Consider the following 25,622-nt stretch of genomic DNA (forward strand, 5'->3'; position numbering starts at 1 on the left):
GCTCTTTCTATTTTGCATTTATCTCCCCAAACTCCCAAATCCAACTGGAAAATGAACTTGTACTTTTAGCCTTCAGTTGTGTATGCTGAACCAAGTCTCTTGTAGTTAGAGCCAGTGCATCTGTATTCAACACACATTACTTTTTCTCTTTCTTTTGTCTGTTTGCAGCCGGAGGATGAGCTAGAAGCCTGCATCTGCCTGCTGAGACTGACAGAGAAGACGCACGCTTCACACACTTACATTCCGTGTGTGCGCAACCTAATTGAGTGCAATAGAGGCTGCGCTTGGACCCACGTCAATCTGTTGAACATGGGGGACCAGAGATCAGTCCATCCCCTCCTGCTGCTGCTCCTGCTGCTGCCTGCCAGGCTGTCACAGTTGTGGGCCTTCCCCTTCAGCCCGTCCCTGGACCTGGATGTCACCCCCAGGACCACCGTGTTCAACAAAGGTGAGGGGGAAAACCTGCTGCAAAGACCCAAACACATTAACTATCACACTCACTCACACTCACAGACAGTAAACACCACACCACACCACACTGGCCTTATTCAACGCTGATGCTGTTCCGGCTCCTCCCTCCCCTCCCATCCCCTTTAAACAAGTGGCACAGTTTTTGAAGTTGGCCCTGAAGACAGCTTCTTCATCCTGAGAGTTATTAATCGCCTCTCTCAAGCCCTGTCCTAGATCACACAGCTCACCAAGCACCTCTAATGAAACAATAGACAAGAGGCTCTCTCAGCCCCCATAAAACAGGACCTCTGCACGGTAGACCCGATTAGTGCCTGCGCAGAAAATACTGCTGAATAGGGGCGTTTGGACAAAGAGTGGGTATTTACGCACATCATCAGCACCTCTGCCTTCCCTCCCACCTTACCCCACCCCCATAGCAGCTCACCTATCCCCCCCCCCCCCGAACCCCTCCTCCTCCTCCCCTCTCTCTCCATCACTGCGGCAGAGGCTACCGCTGCAGCTGCAGAGGGAAGGGAACTCCAGAGCTGGCAGCCTCTTCAGATGGCTGTGCTGTACCTCCGCTCCACCCCTCTCCACTCCTCTTCAGTCCTCAGAGGACGAGTATTATTAGAGGAGAGGTGGAGTGAAGAGGGCCGGCTGTATCGCCAGCTCTGCTCCCTGGTGCAGTGTCATAAGAGCTATGGAGACTGTTGCGGTGTGAAGTGACGTTTTGAGAGATGGGATAATGCTGCTTGACGTTCTGAGTCATAATTACTCAGGGAAATTAGAATATTACAGAGGCAGAAGACCCATTTTTTTGCTGTGTGCTTGCTTTATTATATTGCACACTGTTGTTCCACTGAGAGAGGAATTATTTAGAAAATTAGTATTTTGTTTGCTGTTAGGAGATGCAAGTTTTGCCTTACAATATCTGTTTTGTTGTAGAAAAATGCCTATTGCAGTCACTGCAGCACTAATACAGGATGCAGGATGGTAAACACATAGATGCTGGATGTGAGGCCAGTTTGATGGCTACTATTGTAAGGCTGTCTGCTGCAGACAATGGCCACTGTCTATGGGAGTAGATGGCACTGAACTGATTACTAATATCAGTACAGTCACTGTACTGATATTACTGACATCAACTAAATGAGAGGGACACACTAGATTAACTCTGAAGGGTTCGTCAGATGGAGCAGCGCTATAATTCATTAAGCCTCATTAAGTACGTTTGTAATTATATCACAGACAGAATTCTCCACTGATATTGTCTATTCTGAAAGGCTCTACTCCCCACTTTGTTATGCCCCTGGCTATTTATTTATACATCTCAATGTGCTCACTCTGTCTTGGATTATAAATCATACATACTCTGCTCACTGTGGGCGCTGTTCTGTGCTGCAGCCAGAGCCAGTCTGCCATCACAGATCTGATTTTTTCTCCTTGCCCTCATCGAAAGGCGTCCTTGACCTACATTCTAACCATCAGGGGACGTGTGCGAGTACATGTGCGAATGCATTATGTGTGTGTGTGTCTGCATGCGTTTCAATCTGTCTGCATGTGTGTGTTTGAATATGTACGAGTGCAGTTGTGTGTGTACATCCCTGTGTGTGTGTGTGCACATACAGGTATATGTACAGTATATGTGGGTATTTGTGCATTCATGTATTCACATCTAAAATCTGCACACATGCACCCTCTGTCACTTTCCCTTTGGAGCCACATGTCACTCTTGGGGGATGGAGAGCGCAGAGAGTAGCACCTCATAAAGATGATTTGTCTGCCTGGCACTAGACTGGTGCGCATATGGAAATAGGATGGATGTTTTATGTGGGTGGAGTTGGCTCAACTGTACCACCACCACCACCTATGGGAGTGTGTCAGCTGTATTAGTTTGACTCTGTGGGCGGATTTATAATATGTTTCGCAGTTGGGGTGAGGGGGCGCTCATTAATTTGCAGTATGCTTTACAGATGGCCTGCGTGAGTGGGAGAACTAGGACATGCTGTAAAGGAAGAAGTCCAGATTTATAAGAAGGAGCTTGAAAAGGGCATATAACATATACAGTATCTCAGAAATCCTATTATGTATAGCTTTCTTTTGGCAAGTTTGACCCCTGGTCTTAATGTGTGTATGTGTATGTGTGTTGAGAGTGCCTGTTTACTTCTCCCTTTGGTAATATTAATGCCTGACTGTGTGCTGAACTCAACTGTGTGCCCGTGGGGCGTCTCCTTTGGCCCGCTTTTTCTGCCTCTGCCAACCAGACCTGAAGTAATAAGGACCTGAAATATTGATGCACTGTAAGTTGTCTGCTGTCGCCATGACAAGTTGAGAGGGCAAAAGAGGTGCTGGTAGGATTCCTTTTCTGTGGTTGGTACAGTGATTAGTATGACGATGGCGATAAACTTTGCCAACCTGACGTTAGATTGAAGATGAGGTGTTTTCTTCATCCCGCATGGCTGTTAAAGCTCGTAGCGGCGTCGAGGAGACAGGCCGTACTGTCTTAGCAAACAGGCTGAGCGACTGCATGTACTGCATATTGAATACAAAAGACAAACATGATTCTCTTACGTTATCGACTTAGCTGCGGCTGCTTCTGCTGAAATCGTTTCATCTCTCTCTCAGCCCCGTGGAGATGAGACAATGTTGTTGTACAATGTCGCCTCCGTGGTTCAATTGTTTTCCCCAGCGTTGACAGACACGTTTCCCTCTCTGTGGTGACATCTCTCCGGTGACAAAAGGGTGGATTGGACCTTAAAATCCTCTCTTGAGACTTCCATGAGTGGTGGTGCTTTGATCCATTACCGTCTGATGGTGCTGCTGTGTGACTGTGACAGGATCTTATTGGTGACTCACTGATAGCATCTACCTAGACCTGAAATAACACTGGGACTATTTGGGTATTGTATGTGGGGTTGCGCTTCGGTGTCTTTGCTGAGATGAAAGTCTTGGCTGTCTTTTCATCTTTCTCTGCAATCTCCCTGGTAAAACAAAGTCTTGTGAAAGTTTTGCAGCCAAAGGTTTTCCAATGTGCTCTGTCATCAGAGGTGTTGTGGTACACATGACAATGTGACTGTTGGCGTGATACTTAACAAGGGTTTTTTTTCTGACAGTGGGTAACATCTTTATTCATGAAGAACTGAGTACACAATTCTGACTAGGAAGTTCCCATTTTTCCTTATATGCCATGAGATTCCTCATGAAATGGTGGATTATGTAGTTTAAGAGCAAACTTCAAGGCATGCACATAAATATTCATTTTAAATTTTGAAAGCTCATTGCTAGTATTGAGCAGTCCAGTAACAGTATATACAAATACAAAATTGTATATAGTTATCCTATTATATATTATATAACAATAATAATTATATATTGTAAAAATACATGATTACTCATTTAGTACACTTTATACTAAGAATAAATGTATAGTATTTTGTGTTCATTCACATGTTATGATACTAGAGAAGTATGTCCAGTGTCTCTCAAGCCTGATGATGAAGGGTGTGTTTATATAATGTTGATAGAGTTGACAACAGCTGACAGTTCTCACACTGTCCAAAGTGGTTAAGTCATGGGCTTTCCTCCCAGCATTTGTACCCAAATCTTTGTATAAGCACGTGTGTGTGTGCGTGTGTGTCTGTGTGTGTGTGTGTGTGTGTGTGTGTGTGTGTGTGTGTGTGTGTGTGTGTGTGTGTGTGTGTGTGTATCATGTGATAGCCAAAGTGAGTCTAAAAGGGCCTCACGAGTGAGCACTGAGTCACCCAGGAAGTCATACACTGTGTTGACTGTGACTAGGCACACACACGCACGCACATACACACACAAACAAACATACAGTGGATTTACTCTGATCTTGGACCCCACATGGAGGATTACAAATATGTCTGAACATGAGTTCACACAGTCTGTGATGCGCCACCTGTGACGGCTCAGTGTTGGGACGCACTCACTCAGACTTCTGGCAAACACACACACAACACACACTCCTCAGATCTTCTGAGTCACTGACAGAGATGCCCCCACTCTTTCTCAGAAGACAGTTGAAGGGTAAAGTAAGTGTGAATTAAGTGTGTGTGTGTCTGTGTGTGTGTGTGTGTGTGTGTGTGTGTGTGTGTACCCACTGGAAAAGCTGACAGATGTTTCTGAGGGGCAGTCATTTTGACCTCTTACCCTCACCCATGTGCTGAACTGTGTACTCTGAACATACACACAAACAAGCCCACAAACACACACACACACACACACACACACACACACACACACACACACACAGACACGCACACAGACACGCATGCACGCACGCACATGTATGCATACATGATCAACAGTAAATAGAAACCAGCCAGCGGGCTGAGAGGTTTCTGGCACACCCCAGTGCTCTGTTGATTCTCCTCATCGATCTGTAGCAGAGCACAAGGTACAGTGTGTGTGTGTGTGTGTGTGTGTGTGTGTGTGTGTGTGTGATATGGGTAGAAAACAGTGGCCTCAAGGCAGGGTAGGTCTACTTCAACATTGGACAGTTGGTAACCTCACAGTCAATCTATTCATAGCTATACTAAAGTTATGAAAAAAATAGATTGAAACATAAAGTTCTTTGATCTGACCTGTGCCTCCACTTTATCAGCAGGCGCTCATTAGTCAGCTGGGTTCAAGTAGCTGATACAGCAACATGATGGAATTTCAAACATCGACAGAAAATTTGAATTAGATGAACAAATTATCATTGTGGCTTAGATGTTAAGTCAAGTGTCAAATAACAATGTAATGAGAGGAATTAAAAATGTAATTTGAGACCTGTTTAAACTGAATTTCTGTGGTTGTCTGTTGGTAATTCCACACTGTGCTTTCTACGTGTGTGTGTGTGTGTGTGTGTGCAAGAGAGAGTGAGTAAAAGAGAGTAAGACCAAGTTGTTTTCTTCTTTAGATTTGGTTTGGAGCAAGATTGTATTTGCACCCCATTGATTTTCACTTGTGTAATGACTTCAGACTGAGTTGAGCATTGGCTTTCTGCTTCATAAGTCTGGGTCCCTTATCACCAAACCATGGAGAGGCAGCAGGTGTCCAAAAACATGCCAACGAGGCAGTGTTGCCTGTGTAAAACAACACAACGGTCATGCCAGGTCCAAGACCAAGGTCGCTCCGCCACTGCTGCCTTGGGCCAGGGACATTTCGTACGTCACCGTAGTCCTTCTCATCCGCACCGTGCTTGTTATATCACTCCGCCACTATTTTTATAAGATAGAACCCAAGGCTTGTGCTCACTCTTGGATGAGTCACGAGTAGTGGGCTCTTTACATTGCCTTGGGCTGTCATTGTGTTTACATAACTCTTTCTTTAAGCATGATGTCGGAGGATAGGCAATGTTCCCGTGAGGAGGATGATGTTTTGTCACTTATGCATTTGTGTGTGTGTGTGTGTGTGTGTGTGTGTGTGTGTGTGTGTGTGTGTGTGTGTGGGAGAGAGGGTGCCCTGCTGCGTGACTGCTGCCCCTCCATCCCAGAGCCCACCCCTTCACATGAATCCCCCCCGGCGTGTCCTGACCTTTGGCTTCGTCAGAGGAGCTGCTCATGGCCCACTCAGAGCTGTGGTTGACTGGCTATTAGAACACACTCTTTAAAAACAGAACATTTTGGAGCTCAGTGGTAGGGCATCATTGAGAGTTACAGAATTATTTATCATTGCTGTTGGGGGCAAACCCCTTAAGTTCAATCCTGGTGAATTGAACTTTTCAATGCTTTTACATAAATAATTTATGTGGTATTTAATGTTCCCACAAGGACCAATTAAACTTTTAGAGAATCCATTGTATTACTACTCACAAAATTGCATGGTTGTTAAACTGAAAAAACATGCTTTCTTAAACGTGTAGCATTTTTAAACATCAATATATTCTAGTCAGATTAATTATGATATCTAAGTATAATTACCGCAAACAAATGAGATCGTGGTGGACATGATTGGTAGCCTCTATCTCACACCAGTGGTATTGTTAGTGTTAGTGTTTTTGAAAATTAAGACCACATTTCCCATAAACCTTGCTGCTTCATGTCACAAAGAGGATGTTGCTACAAGTCCCCCCTCCTTACTCTTTTGCTTTAGATGATAAACATGTTGTAAGTTTTGTTTCCATCGGCCTTTCACTCATTCCACTATCTGCCTTTGCCAGAAACTCTGAAAGCTTTAGCTGTGTTTATGCTGGAAGAACAGTTTTGTGCCATAAAGCAATCCAGCAGATTTCCTGCAAAGTCCAACCCGGTGTCACACAATGTAAAATGCAGCGTAGAGGCTGGCAGAGACTGCCATTCGTCTTGGCGATCGTGTTGTTTGTTTACAGTAATTACACTAATGGCTCGAAAATGTAATGATTTATTGATGTTAAAATGCGACTTGTTAAATTTATCACTGCTCTCAGCACCTTCAACAGGAGCTATATGCAATGTCATTCTTACTGTCATGCATATAATCAGTCTGTGACGGGCATGACAGATATGATAATAACCTAATAATGGACCAATGAGAGGGTCCCTGTGGCTGGTTGGCTGTCAGCCATAGAAGTGATATAAAAGGCAGGAAGCAAGGTGGGCAGCAGGAGAGACATGAGCTGAAGTCTGACTCAGCCCCTGGTTGTATGGAGAGTCGGGGGGTGCTAGCACTGCTACTGTCATCACCCAGTGTCCATGTGACAAACAGACAAGCAGCCAGTCATGTGGGGAAGGAAAATCCTTCCATGTGATCTTGGGGAAACTCAAAACCGCTATTTGACTGTGACTGTTGTATTGAGCAAGATCGAACACGCTGGTGGGAGAGTCATCATCATCATTGTCATTGTCATTGTCGTCGTCATTGTTGTCGTCATCACCATCATCAGTTATAGTATTAGTAGTAGTAGAGGTCATAGTAGTAGTAGTAGTAGTGGATTAACTTTGTGTTGGTTTTATTTCTTAGTTTTTATGAATTGTCTATAAACTTTTCCTTTTTTAATCAGGCCTTTTTCCTTTTCCTTTTCCTGTGTTGCTTTTAATGACCTTTGCTGTTGGTTCATTTTATCTGTTTTTATGCACTTGTTTTTTACTCTGTAGCGCTGTGAGATTTACTTTAGATTTAAATGAAATGTATTATACAGATTCTTCAAGCCTCTTGCCTGAGAATATGTGTGTCTGTATCTATGTTTTGTATAAACATGGATTCCAGTTGTCTGTTTAAGTTGGAGGGAGGGTTCCTTAACTGGTTTGGCAACATTGTCTGACTGACTACAACCTGACCATTGGCAAACAACTTGTAATTTTTTGCTGTCATAATTCTGGGCCGGCCAGACGCGAACACCTCCGAATTCTCATCACTTGTAGTTGGGAATACAAGCCTCTGTCTTGACTTAACACCTATTTGACAATTCCCAGTGGAATCTGAGAACCCCAAACACAAAGCACCTAGCGTGACTGAGGGTAAGACTCAGCAACATAGCTGGGAGATGGGGGTCGCTGGAGTGACTGCTGGGAGGATTGTACAGAATGAGGGGATGGGGGCACAGGGGAGGCGAATTTAAGGGCATTCAGCAGGAATCGTGCCCCAGTACTGCCAAGTCGCATCAGCAATACTGTCACAGCATCATCATCAGTGCTGTGTGCATGTGTGTGCGTGTGTGTGTGTGTGTGTGTGCGATGGGGGAGGGAGTTTCATACAGTAAGTGGGACAAATTAGGGTTATCTCTATCACCGCAATGGAAAATATTCACCGCCTAGTCATTCTGAGTCACTGAATCTTTTGTCCTCGATGCTGGGAATGAGATTATTTGCCGGTTGCAAAACTAAATATTTTATCACACCCTGGTCTCGCACCTCTGAAATGGGGGCAGGTCGCTCTGCTGCTGTGAGGCGGTGAAAAGGAGGACATTGTTTTTATCTGGGTGTGGAAGATCTCCCTCGGCGGTCGTGTAGCGGGAGTTTGGCAGTGCCTTGATGTGCACTAAAAGTTTGACGCGGGCTGAGATCCATGTCTGGTACAAGAGCTGTAGGAAGAAAAACAGACGGGAGGAAAGGACAGGTGTCTTTAGAGTACACTACCTCCCACTATTCTTAAGTACAGAATAGTGGGAGGGATGGAGGGGAAGGGATCAACGATGCTACACCGAGGAATATGAGTCAGCGGGAGTGCAGATGGGCATATTAATTGACGCACATCCTCCCCTTCTCTCCATTCTCCCTCTCTATCTATCTATCTATCTATCTCACATTCTCTCTTTCTCTGGTTCTCCCTCCCCCTCCTCCTTCTCCTTCCTTCTGTTGTGAATTGATGGGAACGTGTCCCGGCTCCCAGTAATAAGAGAACTTATATTCATCTCCCACCCATCGATTTGCTGTGGCGGGGGGGCCTGCACGCTTGTCGCAGTCAATCTGTTCTCCCGTTCATTTCACTTCTGACGGAGGGAGACGGGCCCACTGCAGCTGGAAGGGCCAGTCACACTTTAACTGCTGGAAGTATAGACGATTACCCAGCAATGCAACCTGCTATAGAGTGAGCCTGTGCCAGTGCCTGTGTAGTATAAATGTATTCTATATTTTATGGTTCATCAATTGCGTTTTAGTGCCACTTCACAGCGACTCCACAGGCATATAAAATGATGTTACACTGTAAAATCATGCTAATTTTAGAATTGACCTGTAAAATAAATTTCTTCTCATGCGTTTCTTGTAGTAATCATGAGGTATGATAGATGTACGAACATGAAATCACCCTCTTTGTTCTAATGTGTGTTTCCTCATATTTTTGCAGGTCTGCTGGGCAGCGAGCGTTTCAGCGGCTCTTCCCAGAACTACAGCACCCTGCTGCTGGAAGAGGAGGCCGGGCTGCTGTACGTGGGCGGCAGGGGAGCTGTGTACGCGCTCGACACCTCCAACATCTCCACCCCTGGAAACCTCTCGGTGAGTGCCAAGATGCTGCGAGCTTCTTTCACAGTCCGCCATGTAATTGCTCCTGTTGCAAATGAACCAGCGAACGGCATTTCCCAAGTTTTCTCCTATTCCCTAAGTATTAAAGGAGGACAAACTAATAATAGCCTTAAGCAGATTGAGCAAATCCCATTGTGTTCCTCCAATTTTGTGGATATCGGATTAAATGCACCAGGCATTTATTCAAGGGTTACTGAACTCAATGACGTGTTTTAGAGCGCAGCCAGAAAATTAAGATGGTAGTGCACTGTCCTCCTCTCGCTCTCCCTCCTTCTCTCTCTATCTCTCTCTCTCTCTCTTTTACTGTCTTTCTCTTACTCTCCTCTCTCTTTCTGTCTCTCACACACATAAACACACTTGTTTCTCTGTCTCTCTCTCTCTCTCTCTCTCTCTCTCTCTCTCTCTGTATCTACCTCCTTTTCCCCTCTCTGTTTGGCTAACTGATGGTCATTACTTCCCCACATTGTTTGCAGATTGATTGGGAAGCTTCCCCTGAACAGAAGAAGCAGTGTCTAAATAAAGGCAAAGACAATCAGGTACAACGCTGCAGCACTGTTTGCACACACACTCAATTTGCCCCATCTTCTTTTTAGAACATTCATAGTCTTTATTTAAGATTGTTGTGTTCATTGCATTTATTTATTAATTATTGGAAAATGCCAATAAAATAGTTCTGCTTTGTGATGTGCAAATTACTTCTAATGACAACACAGTGTATAATCTTTTCACTCAATTCTTTTTCCTCTTTCCCTATTACCCAGAAAAATGATGCTGCAGTTTGAGCGTTGAAACCTTAATTATAGGGGCAGAAATTACCCCCATTCATTGAATAATTGCATAAAATAGCCTCTGTGTCTGAAGTGAATAGGTTGGCCTATGTTCTTGCCTTGCTTATTTTAGGGCTAGAAATACTCTGTTTTGTTCCCTGTTCTCTGCAGACAGAGTGTTACAATCACATCCGCTTCCTGCAGCGGTACAATGAGACTCACCTGTACGTCTGCGGAACAAACGCCTTCAGGCCGCTCTGTGCTTACATAGTAAGAGCTCATTTGTTTTAATTTCACTAACCATGTATTCAAATTACAGTTCAAGCTAATGAAGTTGAACTGAACTGAACTGGACTAGACTGATTAATTGACTGTTATCCCTCTCTCTGTAAGGATGCAGAGCGGTTCAGCTTCACATCAGGCTTCGAGGAGGGCAGAGACAGGTGTCCGTATGACCCAGCCAAGGGATACACTGGCCTCCTTGTGGGTAAGGAACCCCAATTTGCATTTAGTCTATCCTTCATCCAGTGGTGCAGTCAAAGCAATATGCAGGCACAGGGAATATGCTCATGTCTCTCCAGGGGCTGTTTGAGGGGAACACAGGGCGACAGCATCTCTCTTGTTAACATTAAATATGTATGCAATAGAAAACTGAGGAGCGAAATTCTCCCAAACATACCCTTAGTTCAATTTGAACAAATTGATCACTTAGCATGCTGGGATCTCATTACCATCTATAAATATTACGACCATGTTGGGTCTCACTTTGCTCATCCAACTGCTTTCATTTACATCTGATTCCAACTCAGATTGCCGAGTTTTTCCTTTTCTTCTTCTATCCTCCACTGACACGTCGTCTGTTTATCAGATGGCGAGATGTTCACGGCCTCTCAGTACGAGTTCCGCAGCTCTCCAGATGTGCGCAGGAACTTCCCCTTCCCCACACTCAGGACGGAGGAGGCCCCCACCAGGTGGCTTCTGGGTAGGTACAACGCATGACAAAAAGAAGAAAATGCTCTACAAATATAATGTAGACATGAATCTTTTGCTCTTGTGTTTTGACTCCCTGCAAAATACCTAAAGACAGACGGTGCTTTGCATGTTATCATTTAAACTACTCAATGGACTAAACCTCACTGACATTTTGATCCCATCATATATTTTGCTGTCATACAAAAATAGGTCTATTGATGCTCAAAATCTCTCATGCAATAGTTGAAATCCCATCTCAAAATATAAATTCTATTAAAAAAATGCACTGTAGCTCAAAGTGACTTAGTTGTGGCCATTCAATTATACTTAAAAGTTCCATCTAGTATCTGGTTTCCTAGGAGACACTTCCTGGGCTGCTAATAGGTCTGTGTGTGTGTCAATGTGCATGTGCATGTGTGTGTGTGTGTGTACAGAGGCAGACTTTGTGGGCTCTGTGCTGCTGAAGGAGAGCATCAACAGCTCCATCGGCGACGATGACAAGATCTACTTCTTCTTTACGGAGAGGAGCCAGGAGCAGATGGCCTACCCCAGCCAGACCAAGGTGTCCAGAGTCGCCCGTGTCTGCAAGGTCAGAGACAGAGACGCTCACACAGGATCAAACCAAAATCATATTAATAGTTTTAGCGGGTCCGCCAGGTTTGGAAAGTACGCTCAAACAGGGCCAAACCAATATAAGTTTAATGGGTTTATACTGCCTGCAAGGTCACAGACGGAAGTAGGGAGGAAAGTTGCTGATTATTGGAGTTACCTAAATGGCTGGATTATCAAGGTTTTAGGACAGTGATACAGAGCCAAACCATTATTGCATAAATGGATTTATGCTGGTTCTCTGTTCTCCATTTCTCCTTTTAGAATAATTTCATTGCTGAATGAACTAGCGGTTGGCTGTGTCATTGTGGGTGTCTCCAGTCTTGGTTTCTTTACTGAGGGGCTTCCTGCCATGCCACTGTTGCCAGGCAAACTAGAAGAAGCCCACCAACCCCCACCTCCAATGGCAAACCCCCCTTCTCTCTTTCTTCCCATCTCTCCCTCTTCCACTCCTCCTCCTCCTCCTCTCTTTCCCTCTCACCTCATTTCACTCGCGATCAGCGGCTCCCATCCAGACAGCATGCCCCGCAACCGTTCCTGGAGAGCCAGAAGGCTGTTTTCTGTCTCCCTCTCTCCTTCTTCTGTCTTTTTTTGTGCATGATGGTGCAATCACCATCACAGTACTCTGTTGTGCTGACATCACCGTTACATTATAACTATGCTATATACGCTCGCAGTCTATCTTCTCTTGATTCTGTCTGAGTCAAGAAGAAGTCATTTTCTGGAAATAAGGTCTGGCCTCTCTGTGCCTTTCTCTAATGCAGTGGAGTGGAGTTGTTGGAGAAGTATACAGTGCAATAACTCAGTGTGAAGTAGGCCACAGCAGCACATGCAGATGTCACTCTGGTCCCCAGCTCAGCCCCGTGGCAGCCAGACACCATGGTGGCTGGAGACAGATCCACAGACGGTGAAGGAACTGGCAGTAGCCTCTGGCCAGAAACCACTGGAGATGTGTCATTTTTTAGCTGCCTAACTAGTTGTCCTCTGTTTGTCCACTTCTCAGCCAAACAGCATCTACTTCCCCTACAGTTATGACCCATATTCACAGAGTAGAGTGCAAGTTACAGGAAAATAAGGTCTTACCAGCAAAGTAAAGAAACAGAAATCAATACCATTCTGAGAAAATATACTTCATTTTGATCTAAAGGCTTATGCTTAAATGGTTGAAATTAGTTTTTTAGACAAATATAAATAGTGAAGTTGGGGCCTGTGTATGAAAGGGCAGCTACTTTAGAGTTTTGATTTGTTTAACACTTTTTTGGTCACTGTATAATCCCATTTGTGTTATTTCATAGTTTTGATGTCTTTACTATTCTAGTAGTCAAGCTATCTGCACACCTTCAAAGTCTTCTTTGCTCTGATGATGGCCTAAGGCCGAAAGCTCAGCAATAAAGCGCTGTGTATTGCAAGGCAGTGTGCATGGAATTTTTCTGTTCTATTTAGTAATGTCTTTACTATTCTAAAATGTGAAAAATAGTAAAAATAAAGTCGAAACTTTTGACTGGTAGTGTACATATGAATATTTTGTTTATATCAGTATTTGTTCACCATTTTGTAATCGCTGACTAGAGTTCATAATTTGCCCTTCTTTTATAGATATGGCCATTCTCCTGCAGATGCACATGGCACCTGTGTGTCTATCTGTAGCAAGGGTGAATGGCTGTACAGTTTGTGCTGTGCTCTGCTGTTTCTACAGACACTATACATGTCTGGCAGCAAACTGGCTCAAACAGGTCAGGCCTAGGCTAGTCTCCATCATCTGGGAGATTCCATGGGTTAATTTCCCCATAGGCAAATCCTCTATGCAGGGATTCTTGACTCTTGTTCCCTTAGGTAACGACATGACAGCACGGTGACCCCGAGTGTGTTTTGATTGACATGAAGTGTGATCTGTTTCCACTGCGATTTAGCTCACTCCTCAATGATAGCCTGATATATCCGTCTGTGTAAGAGTTGTTGATGTTATTTTTTGGTTGGCATCTATCTTACCTTTGCCTCCCCAAGCTCTTTGCCAACTCTCTCTGGGCGTTTTGTTCTGCGAAAAGACAAAACGTCAACAGCTGATGTGCCTGTAGACTCATTCCCTTTCTTGTTATTGTCTTTCTCTTTCTCTTATACCAAACAAAAGTGTTGCTATTATTGATGGAACTGTACTTTCCAGATGCAGGCATTTTTGCTTTAGATATTTATGTGTGTTTTGTTGATTAAAACTACTTTGTCTTGTGCGTGGGAGGCTGAGGTGAGGTGGAGAACATACAGAGCTTTTTGATGAATGATAGATGTCCCTGAAAGACATAAACGAAGAGCGATGAGGCACTGTAATTCAGACAAACAAGGAGAAAAGTAGTCTCAGACTCTTTTTCTCTCTCCTAAATGAGGTGTGCTAAATCACTCTTTTCGGGAGAGGTTGCATGCAGCCTTGCCTCCCAGCGCTACCGAAATGCAATTAGAGCAAATGTGCTAAAGTGGGCACACTCTGAGCCAGTATACTAACGTTGAGCTCCACTCGCATAAAACTCTATCTCCTACCTCCCTCTTTCTTTCTTTATATTTATGTGTACTCTATGATTTGATGCCTATATGTAGATCTGTGTGCATTGGTGTGTGTATCTTTGTATTTGTGCATGCGTCTATTCTGCAATTACCATCTATACATAGACGCGTGTCCAGTGGTGTGTATATGAATATCAGAGTGTGTGTGTGTATCTGCCAGAGTATATCAGCATTACGTGAGGGACTTTGCTTATCTGTCCACCCTCCATCCATCCATCCATCGATCCATCCATCCATCCATCCATCCATTGTTCCCTGTCTCCTCTGTCCTCAGGGTGACTGGGGTGGCCAGAGGACCCTGCAGAGGAAGTGGACCTCCTTCCTCAAGGCCAGGATGGTGTGTTCTGTCCCGGACTACGAGCTCCACCTCAATATCCTGCGCAGTGTGTTCGTCCTGCAGGGGCACGACGCACACAGCAGCATCTTCTATGGCGTTTTTGGCCTGGAATGGTAAGAGATGACATGGAATTTTGCCTCTACTACTAGACAGGGTGCTTGACTTTAAATGTTGCACTTATTTTATATTACACTCACATTTTAGGCATTTCACTGACACTCTTAGGAGTTCAGTGTTTTTCTCTTGGGAGACATTGACTGTTGTGGAAATCGAACCTGCGACCTTCCAGTTACAGGACAGTCTCTCTAACCGTCTAACAGTCTCTATAACGGCTCTTTTGCAGACTGAGTAATGACAGCTATTGAGCCAAACAGTCTTCTAGTGGGTCCTCCAGTGTCTAATTTTAGTCTGATATGATTTTAATTGTACTTGTGGGAGACCAACATCATGATGATATCATGGTCGTACATGATATGATTACATTACGAACGTGCATTGTCTTATCTTAAGATGAACGCGGATCAGTTTCATTGAGAGGTTGAATAAAGTAGTTAACTTAGTTAGCAGAAGAGAACTAGCCGAGTTGCAGTCGGGGCTGAAGTGACAATGTCGGAGGACGATGGCTGCCAGAAGAATAGCTGGCAGCGACGACAGTGTGTGTTTATGCTGATATGCAGAGTCATGCTGCATAAAACTGTCCCAAGGGTATTTAGATTCAGATGGAGAGGATAGCAGTGCAATGGACCAGTAATACTATCGCTGTCTGTCTCCTTCTCCATTTCTCACCGCCACACTTCCTTTTTATGGATATTTGATCTCAACTTCATTCTGTCTGTCCCCTCGCTGCATCATCTGTCTCCTTTCTTCTTTCTTTCTCTCTTTCTTCTCTCTGTCTTGTCTTGTCACTCTGTACGCTGGTTTAATAAAAAACGTGCACCTGTATGACTAGTAGCCATCACTATGCGTTAGACTCAAGCGTGTGAGAATGAGTAAGCCCTTGAGCAACGCTGCTTGCGAGTTTTGAGGACAGATTCTGGTTTCAGTTCGATCTCATTTTTCTCACTTGAATGGTTTTGAAGGCTGAGGTGGGCAAACAATGGCCTTAAGTATGTGACTCAGACATTTTCCCCCGTTACTAATCTCACCTTCAGGGTTTAGGATTAAGGGTCACCTGGTTCCCACCTCCCAACTCATGCTGTCGTTATTCAGTTGGACAAAACCTTTCTTTCATAGGCACTCCACCAAAACCACAAGATGGGTTATGTTATTTATGACTCACAGATAATGGATCTTTCACTACAGAACTTTGAAAAACAAACCATTTCCTCCTGAGTGGCTGACAGGAGTTGCTACCTGAATGCAGGTAACTAGAGATAAGGAGGGAGAATTGCACAACTGTCAGTGACGCCATTCCCATATTCCATTCAAGACAAATTGATAAGATCCAAGAGGAAAAGATGAGTGTCAAAGCCAAAACGCCACTCCTTCACACCCGCAGTTTTCAGTGAATAATTTACAGACCGTCTCTTAGCTTATTTACTTTTTACCTGTCAGTGGGCGCTTATGATGTGTGATGTGTTTGAAATCTGATCTGGGTAGCAGTTGCTCGCCAGATAACAACAACCTCTCTGTGTTTGTACAGTGCCGAATTATTAATCCTGAATTCGTCTTCTGTGTGTGTCTTGGGGGTGGCGGTGGGGGGATTGTCTTTCAGGAAGAATATCAAAGCGTCTGCTATCTGCCAGTACTCCTTCTCAGACGTACAGAAGGCGTTCGAGGGGCCGTACATGGAGGTCCAGGACTCAAAGTGGAGGGAATACACAGGGAAAGTTCCAGAGCCCAGACCTGGATCTGTAAGAGTCTTTCCCCCTACGATCATGTATTACCTGCTGTGTATCATATTACGGTTTCTCCTTTCATGCTCTTTTCCTCTCTTTCTACCTATATGAGGAACACTGTGATCATATCTCTCTCTCTCTCTCCCTCCAGTGTATAACAGATATGCATAGGTCCCAGGGCATCAACTCGTCTCGAGACCTCCCAGACAATGTCCTCACCTTCGCCAGGAGGCACCCGCTGATGGCCAGCCAGGTCCACCCAATAGGGGCGCGCCCACTCATGTTCAAGAGGAGCGTCAACTACGTCAAGATAGCGGTGCACAAGGCGCCGGCACTGGATGGGAAAATTTACACTGTACTGTTTTTGGGAACTGGTGAGTTTGGGGTATATCTTATCATGTTGCTACAGTACAGTCAGTACAGTTGATTGAGCAATTAGTCAGTCAATCAGTCAGTCAATCACTTGAACAATGCATTTTAGTTTGCTTTCACAAAAAATAAGCTCTATTCCATACTCATATTGCCGTTCATCGTTAATCAAGTCTCTTGGTGTAACACATTATGTTATATCTTTTCCAACAGATGACGGCTGGCTGCACAGAGCAGTAGAGATTGATGGGGAAATGCATATCATAGAGGAGCTGCAACTGTTTGATAAACCCCAGCCCATAGAGAGCATGGTCATATCCTCGGCTCTGGTATGAGTTCATCTAATGCAGACAATCATGGGCTGTTGACAGAAGATTTTCATTTATCAATCCCTGCCAGTTAATGATAACAATTTTGAAATATTTCACTGATTAAAATTGTACAAACTGCATATATACATGTAAGTTAAATGTGTTTGGGGGGAAGTTAATCTGTTCTCAGCAGTCAAGGGCAATTTCTCCCTGGAGCAGTTAGAACAAATTCATTAGAACCACCAGGTGATGTATGATAATGATAATGAATGACAATTAATCAAAAAAGAATATTATAATGTAATACAATGCAGATTTTAATTTGTCTTGCACAGTCAGCAGCTCATAGGCATTTACATGCAAACAGTATAACATGCAAATACAGTACAAACAGATTGATCATGTGTCTTTTTGTCCGACAGCGGAGAGTGTATGTGGGCTCCCACTCTGGAGTTGTGCAGGTACCGATGTCAGCCTGTGAGAGGTACACCTCCTGTTATGACTGCGTATTCTCCAGGGACCCGTTCTGTGGCTGGGACGGGAAGGTGTGTGTCGACGTTTCCTCACGTCCACAGAGGTGAGGGGACAGTTACTGCAAATGTTACTGCAACACACTCCTGCATGTACACTGACACAGGTACACACAAGGGCACATTCTTATAAGCAAGCAGATACACAGGGAGGCTCACAGTGCACATAAAGTGGAGAAAGGTATTCTTTCACACACACACACACACACACACACACACACACACACACACACACACACACATACAGTATGTATGGGGTTTTGTGTTTTTGTGGTACAGGACCTTTTTGGATTCATAAATCTTTCTTTCTACAGAGCCAAACACAAACTGGGCTTATTCATTTATACATCTAGCTTTCCCTTCAAACAACATTTCTATGAAAGCAGGTGTAAGACCATGTAATTGACACGTCTTTTCTTCATCAGCTCTGTTCATCTCAGCAGGGCCTAACCCTGGTGTGGTTTGGTTTGAATCTCCATTGATTAGCCGAAGAACAGCAGGATTAGAAAACACGCTTCTCTTGCAGCTTGAATCAGCATTCAAGGCTAGAGAGAGAAAACATGGAAACAGATGGGACTGAGAGTTTTATTGTTATTCTTCTCTCAATTGCTTACTTACTGAGATCTTAATTTAATCCTGCAAACTATTCAAATTAAATGCTGTGCAAAACCTTTCCATGATATACAGTAAACAGGCCTGGACAGTGGAGAGGCACATACATGAACAAATACATATAGCAAGCCCCTAAAAATCAAACACACACACACACACACACTCAAACACATACATACACATGCCGAGTTTTGCTCACAGTGGAGCTGGGGACTATTTGTGCCTCAGTTCATTCACTCTGCATGAGTGAGTAGCAGACATCTTAATCTCCATTACTGTAGCAGACACATCAGCCTCTCTTGTGGATGTGTTTTGTGGTTTGGAGGCAGCATCACTTTCAGAGAAAGCAGCAAAAGTAATAGGATGTTAAATGCATAATGGAACAGAATACACGTCCTTGATTAATGTTGCACAATATCAGTTCAAAAAATCTATTAAAGTGTTAAATTACTTTTTTATCCTACTGTTTACTAAAGGGAGAGTAGACAGTCCTCTCCAGTGTCTTTTTGAACCTTTTGACAGAAATCTGAAACACATTTATTTCAGGTCAAACCTAACCCAGGATATACTGAGAGGGAGCCGGGGCTGTGAGAACAGCACAGGTAACGGTATGTGTTAAAACACACACACACACTTACAAGTTTGCATGCATTATGCAACATGTATCCTCTTTATTTTAGGGAAAATTTGAGAGAAATCATCGCTATACTGTACCTCCTGTCCGTCCACCATGTTAAATTTGAGCCATCCCTCATTCACTCACACACACACACACACACACACACACATATAATGCTCCAGAGAGATTATGACATTAAAATATTCCGTCACTCAGCTCTTCTTAGCTCTGCTTGGAAACTCAACCATTTAAAGGCTATTAAGGGATTTCAGTAGGTATACTTTCCTTACCCGTCCCCCTGTGTACATATTTTAATCAGCTCCTCTCTTGCTGGAGGTCAGGCGGTCATGCTGGCTGCATTGCAGGGCTCGCTACATTTACAGAGGCTTATGAATTGTGATGAGGAGCGATGTTGAAAGGTTTAGCGGTACAGGTTGCTCACCTCCACTTTAAAGATGTAACCTTGGTGACCCGACATCTCTTTCTATATTCATCTCTCTGTCCCCCTGCATTTCTCTTGTTCCATCCCTTTCCCTCCCTTTTTTTTTTATCTTCATCTCTTTTCATTTATTCATCACTTCTTTTTTAATCTCTCTCCTTCCCATTTGATACATCTTTACGTTGAATCTGTCTCTTCACCTCTCTCTCCATCTCTTCCACAGTGGTTCACCGCAGGCGTTCTGTGATGTCGGGCGACGATGTGCTTCTCCAGTGTGAACTGCGCTCCAACCTGGCTACTCCGCGCTGGACGCTAAATGGCCGAGAACTCCAGGGCTACGGCCTCAATTCGGGCTACCGCGTTGGCACCGATGGGCTCCTCATCATCGGGGCGCGTCCCCAGCAGAGCGGATCGTATCGTTGCTTCGCTGTGGAGAACGCCGTCTGGGTCCCGGTTCATCTGTACACAGTCAGGGTGCACACAGACCTGTCCTTCCCTGTGGAGCCCACAGCCACAACTAACCCCACCACAGTTTCCAGCCCAACCGTCTTCTCCACCAGCAGCCCCACTGAGCAGCCGCTGCCCTCGCCCCCTGCCCCGCTGCCTCCGGGGCCAGAGTTCCAGACCTACCGGCACATGGAGGCCATGTACATCTCCCTGGTGGCTGTCCTGGGAGGGCTGTGTCTGGTGTTGACTGTAGTACTGCTCTACGTGAGCTTCTGCACCAGACGGGCCTCTCGGGACCGCAAGTTCTCCCAGCAGGGGCTGCAGATCCTGGGGGCCTCCGAGAGAAAGAGGAGCTCCCATTTTGAACTGAAGACCATCTCCAGCCATTGCAACGGCCGTCAGGGTCGCAGGTCCACCTCGGTGCCCAACATCGACGACATGGACGGCTTCCTCCAGATAGTTCCAGGGGAGGGCCAGATGTCACCCAGTAAGACGCCACCGCCGGCCCCTCCCCTCCCCATGCCGCCCCCGCTGCCCAACATGGACTACGCCAACGGGCTGTCGGCCACTCTGCCCAGCGTACTGCGGAAGATGAACGGGAACAGCTACGTGCTGCTGAGGCAGGCCGACCCCGAAGGCACCTCGCCGCTCTACCACTCCTTCACTGAGGAGCTCAACAGGATCCTGGAGAAGAGGAAACACACACAGCTGGACCTCCAGCCTGATGAGAGCTCCATCTAGGACCCCCTCTCACTCCCTGTCTCACAGTTATTTATTTTTACCCCAACGGTGACCCATAGTAGTGGGGAGGACTAACTGTTGTATCAAAAGCTGCTGTTATTTACCCAGTGTCAGAGTACCTGTGGGTCGTGTCCTAACCTGATCTGAAGTGTGCAGCCTCCTGTGATTCCCATGACAAACAGCCCATGAATTTCACTAAATGATGGACAACGCCAATCACAGATCACCATTCGCAAACAGGAGCTGTGGAAAATTTGGACACCTACTGTACTATTACATTTAGACATTTCGTAATCACCTTAGGTAGAGAGCTTAATGGTCCTACCTGTGTAGAGTCCCTGGAAGCTGGTGAAAGAGGGTTTTCAGATGACACAGAAAAGGTACAATATGGGACATGGACAAGAGACTAAGTCAGCCTAAACAGAGTCTAGGAGGCGATCACGTATTTTTGAGGCTGGAAGTTTTCACAGAGTTTGTTAGTGCCACACAATATGAGCCCTATAGGGAGATTAAGAAGTCAGATCTGTTACAGTGCATAATGAGCACAGGTGGTTAGACAAAACATTCATTTCAAACTTCATTTAAACCACTCTTTCATCATTTTCCTTTGTTCTCATGTAAATAGCAATAATAACATCACTGTTGCAGCTGTTAGTAGCAATGTGTTGTGCCAATGCCAATGGACATAATTGTAGCAAACCCAAAATGGAGTGGGATTTTTTTCCTAGCCTCTTTCTGTTGTTAGCATCTGTGTGAGAAAAGAGGAACAACGGTATTAAAGACACAAAGGTTTAGCTCAATAGTCTACCGAAGACCATTAAAGGAGCAGTCAGTTTGCGGTCAGATTGATTGTATTCACTGGAGACCACAGAGTAGCTTTGGGGCCCGTATGGATGAGAGGGAACCACAACGCACGCTAGAAAACAAAGGTAAGAGGGATACTGAAAAGAAAATGTCTACTCGTTGTTTTGTATTCATACTCCCCAATACACTTGATTTGACTGGCTGCTGGGAATAACTCTCCAGCCACACATTGTCTTTGTCAGAACGAGGCTGAGCCCTGTTTTGGGATGGACATGCAACATTAACTTGAGGGTTTTGCTCTCTCGGGGCAAATCACTCATTCAAACCATTTCAAAGAGCCTGTCCCCATTGCAGTTCAAAACTGTGGATCCTTTCAAAATGATGAAGATTTTCATCCTACTTTTCAAAAACATGATGAAAGGCAGACATTGATTCAGTCCTAAGTTTATGTTTGTGCTGTGCTGGGTGTCCTTTGCTGTGAGAGGTTGTTGGTGGCAACTCGCCAAATCGGGGTAGAGGACCTTCACATTAAAAAACCTGCGTCACTGTTACCCAGCCCACAACGCACCGGATGTTTACCTGACATTAGTGCAGCGCTAAAACAACTTGAACTGCAGGCGGAGGACATGCTAAATTGCCATGGCAAGGCAAACAGTGCTATAATTAAATAGTAAATATATAACTTTGAGGGAACTGACTGTGATATATCTCAGAGACGTTTGTAAACCCGTCATGGCCAGTGTTAAATAAAGATCTGTCTTCCCGGTAAAGTGTTGAATCAGCTCTTGGAGCAGCAGCCCTCCCTGGTGACTCGCAGCATGCAGGCCATGTATCTGTCAGAGCGTCGCTGACAGTAACAGCGGTACTTGGCCCGACTCCACCAAGTGCGGACGGGGGCTTGTCGTCTGTTTGCATGTCTGAGGACGCAGAACCAGATAGAAAACATTTGACCTGTGTGTCCTGGTTAGCCATGCAGGGAGCTGATGATGATACAACAGGGGAGGCTGGCAGGAGCTACGCTGCACTTCCTGGTTCTCAGCCTCTTTCTCTCCCTTCCCGATCCCTTCTTCTCGTCTGCCTTTTCAGTACTCCCACCCTCTTTCCCCTTCCCTCACTCCTCCTGATCCTCATCTTCATTCCCTCCCTCCCTCTCCCTGTCCCTGCTGGTGCCTCTTTCATTTCCCTGTCCCATCACCTCTGCTCGGCAGTATCATCTATTACTCTCTCCACTCACATTCTCACTCTCTTTCAAGGACCCTGCTGAGTTTACAAACTGCCATGATGGCCCCTAATCAATTAGAGCAAGCTTTCAAAGAGCCCTTGACCTTGTGTTCGTGAAGGGCCTGGAGAAACAATGAGGTTTTTTCCAATGGTTCAACATTATAGCAGCAACAGAGCTAAATACAGTTCTCACATTTCTAGCTGATGAGAAAATGTATGCTCTATGACAGGTATTTCATTACACATGCCATTTCCTGGAGGAGCCAGACAGTGTAAATTAAATTTAAATCACAAAGCCCCTGGATTATTTTGTATTTGTAATGCTCAAAAAGAAAAAGTTAAAAAACAAGGTTTTCTGATGAAGATGACAGTTAATCTTGGATTGGCACGATTTTGTGATTCATGAGAGCATTTTGCAGATGAAAATGTATTTAATCTAAGTCAAAGTTTTAACAAACTCTTTCAATAAGGAGTGCCAGCGCTCATCAGAGGTGAAACAAGACTTGTTTAGCTTGCAGAGAAGAGGTGCTGGTCCACAGAGAGATGTATGTGCTTGAAAAGATGATTCATATCTTAAAGGGAGTTGCGGTCTCAATCATCTTTTCAAGCAGCTTTAAAAAACTTTTTTCATTGCATCGCATATATTGTAAGTTTCAAACTGTCAAATGAGTTCAACATCTTACTGCACTTAACCATGTATTGTTGTTTGATCTCTTTGCATAGATATGAAAGGGCCCAGATCAAGTTGATGAAACATTTGTGGACAATCGATAACATGATGAAAGCTTCATCTGAGTCAGTGACTACTGCTGCTGCTTCACTCTCACTGAAGGACAATCTGTTTACAATGGACACTGAAATTGGACACTGTTATGTATATTGTACTATGGACTTTGGGTAAAATGGCTAACATGTTGGCTACCTGCCCTTCATCTTATTTCTGTACACAACTTGTTTTCGCAACTTACACAACGCTACTCACATACTGGTGCACCAATATGCAAGACGTAGTCTGTGTAGATAAACTATCTAGAGGTTGGCCAAAGAAACTGCTGTTAAAGAAAGCTCACAATTTGCACTATTCATACCTGAGTACTTTGTTAAAAAAGCTTGTAACATACTCTTGTTAACTATGACACTTTCCATAAAGTTGGCTGTGTATTGTATTATTATTTTTTGATGTAGATAATGAGCTCATCTGTGCGGTCTGCTCAGTATGTGACTGGCTGCAGTGACATCCATAATTCTTGTAATATATTTAAGAAACCTGAGCTGTTGATGGAAATGACCTATTTATATTAGATGCCATGTGTTATATTTATTTCCATTCATTTCATTTCCAGTCTTTTGTGCATATGAAATCCATTTTGCATTCAATTCAGCTTGGGAAATAATTTTCTGTGTCAACAGCCCTGAGGGAAAGTCAGGAAATTACATGCAAAACATGTTCATACTGAATCCTATTCTCTAGGCACCATAATACTCAGTTGTTTTTGGCTTGTGGCAAGTGGCAAGGAAGGCCACTGTTCTCCACTGGGACTGCATCCCAAAATATCAGGAGTCATTCACATATATGATTCTGACAGACCAGGGGTGCAACACAGGCTTATGCTGTTGGGGGCTAAAAAAAAAAAAGACCATTTTCAGTGCAGCGTCCAAGGCAGTAACTTAGCAACAGCAATCTTTATTTAGAGCCTTTAATGTCCTAGTGCGGGTCAAGCTCTGCCAGTTCCCATTGGGGAGCGCGGGTGTGATGTGAGCACAGTCAGGCTCTGGTGCCCATAATTGGTGTTAAAGATAAATTAGCTATGAAAATGCTGAAGGCAGGCATTATCTAATCAATACAAATAACAGAATTGTATTTAGAAAATATTTTCACATCAATGATGTTGTTTATGGCTCTCCAGGCTTTTCTTCAGATCAGGCAAAACAGTTTCTTAAGGCAGCAATGTCTCTATTTTTGAACCTGCATTCTTGAGTGTATAACTTTACTCACATATGGTAGTAGAAGTTTACAAATCATTCAAAACTAATTGCACAAAAGCTCCATGCCACTTTTCTTCGCAATGCACAAAATAAGAACTGCAGTCCATATATAATTTGAGGGGAGAAGGCATCCCCACTGTTAAAACAAATGCAACTCATCCTCCTCCATACCTACAGATATTTGCGAAGGAGTGAGCAAAACCAACAGCAGTATCCCACTGCAGACAGAGTGCAGTTCCACCGTCCTGCACTCCCCCATCCTCTCACACTCATCCCCATCCTCTGCAGTCATCTCACGCTCTCACCCATTCTACACCATTTTCAGAAAGAGGGCCTAACCATTTCCTGCGGCCAGAGTTATGTGCCAGCGGACTGGTAGCCATCAATCAACAGAAACTAGGAATCTGTCCTAGGGCACCTTTCACATCACGTCCATGCAAGACTGAACGTATCTGTATTCGTCTGGTGACTAGCAAATCGGTTGTACGTATCTGTACTGCGGTTTGGGAGACACACTGGGGTCATTGGAGGGGGGAAGAGGGTCAGACGGCGTGCCTCTCGCTGTCAAAAATGATGAATTTAGGGTGAGAATTGCAGAGGAAGCAACGAGTTGTTCTGCCATCATCCACCTTGTTAAATTTAAACAAATCACCCATTGGAGTTTATATGTTTTTTCCCCCGCACAGCCAACAGAGAGGACGGCCCCGTGCTGAAGGTTAAGAGTTGTCCCTCAAGCTACCAGGCAGCCATCTGTCATGATCATTTAAGCTCTGGATCATTTAAATTGTGCAGCGAAGACGACTTCAATCTCTATCAGTGTTAAACTGTAAAACCATGTACTTCTCCCGTGTCATACAAATAAAAAAAGGTACGTATCTGCTGTCTGTCTTGTCTGTTAAGTATAACTGCAGTATCAGTCAAACTTAATGATGTCGACAGCACCACTGGAAACACGGACAGTCAGTTTTGCTCTCTTGATCTGCCGCTGCCAAGCCCCGAAACTCAAAAGGAATTCTAAATTTAGAGAAACCGATAACAGCATATGAATCAAGAATATTTCTCAAATTTTTTT

General features: G+C 44.4%; 1 protein-coding gene across 2 annotated transcripts; it reads left to right on the plus strand.

Annotated features, from left to right (window-relative positions):
• The first annotated feature begins 281 nt into the window (after positions 1–281).
• sema4gb (sema domain, immunoglobulin domain (Ig), transmembrane domain (TM) and short cytoplasmic domain, (semaphorin) 4Gb) lies at positions 282–25,279 on the plus strand. 2 transcript variants are annotated; one of them, XR_011784723.2, is made up of 15 exons: positions 282–448; positions 9,220–9,368; positions 9,869–9,931; positions 10,334–10,432; positions 10,556–10,649; positions 11,031–11,144; positions 11,569–11,723; positions 14,571–14,746; positions 16,348–16,486; positions 16,623–16,845; positions 17,054–17,169; positions 17,574–17,728; positions 18,840–18,901; positions 19,575–21,468; positions 23,288–25,279. XR_011784723.2 is itself a non-coding variant. In XM_071901869.2 (14 exons), the coding sequence occupies exons 1-14, from the start codon at positions 310–312 to the stop codon at positions 20,537–20,539; spliced, it is 2,649 nt and encodes an 882-aa protein (XP_071757970.1). In that variant the 5' UTR covers positions 282–309; the 3' UTR covers positions 20,540–22,272. The 2 variants fall into 2 exon arrangements, 1 of the variants encoding a protein (XP_071757970.1); XM_071901869.2 differs by lacking the exon at positions 23,288–25,279 and having other exon boundaries at positions 19,575–22,272.
• Positions 25,280–25,622: the final 343 nt, after the last annotated feature.

The sequence above is a fragment of the Centroberyx gerrardi genome, chromosome 20 (genome assembly GCF_048128805.1).
Source record: "Centroberyx gerrardi isolate f3 chromosome 20, fCenGer3.hap1.cur.20231027, whole genome shotgun sequence".
NCBI classification, from domain to species: Eukaryota; Metazoa; Chordata; class Actinopteri; order Beryciformes; family Berycidae; genus Centroberyx; species Centroberyx gerrardi.

Excerpts from the sequence above, each read along its gene's own strand:
- sema4gb (XM_071901869.2), top strand. The coding sequence starts at position 310 with ATGGGGGACCAGAGATCAGTCCATCCCCTCCTGCTGCTGCTCCTGCTG. Across the intron at positions 14,747-16,347 it reads GGCGTTTTTGGCCTGGAATG|GAAGAATATCAAAGCGTCTG; the intron begins GTAAGAGATGAC and ends ATTGTCTTTCAG. Across the intron at positions 17,170-17,573 it reads TGGTCATATCCTCGGCTCTG|CGGAGAGTGTATGTGGGCTC; the intron begins GTATGAGTTCAT and ends TTTGTCCGACAG.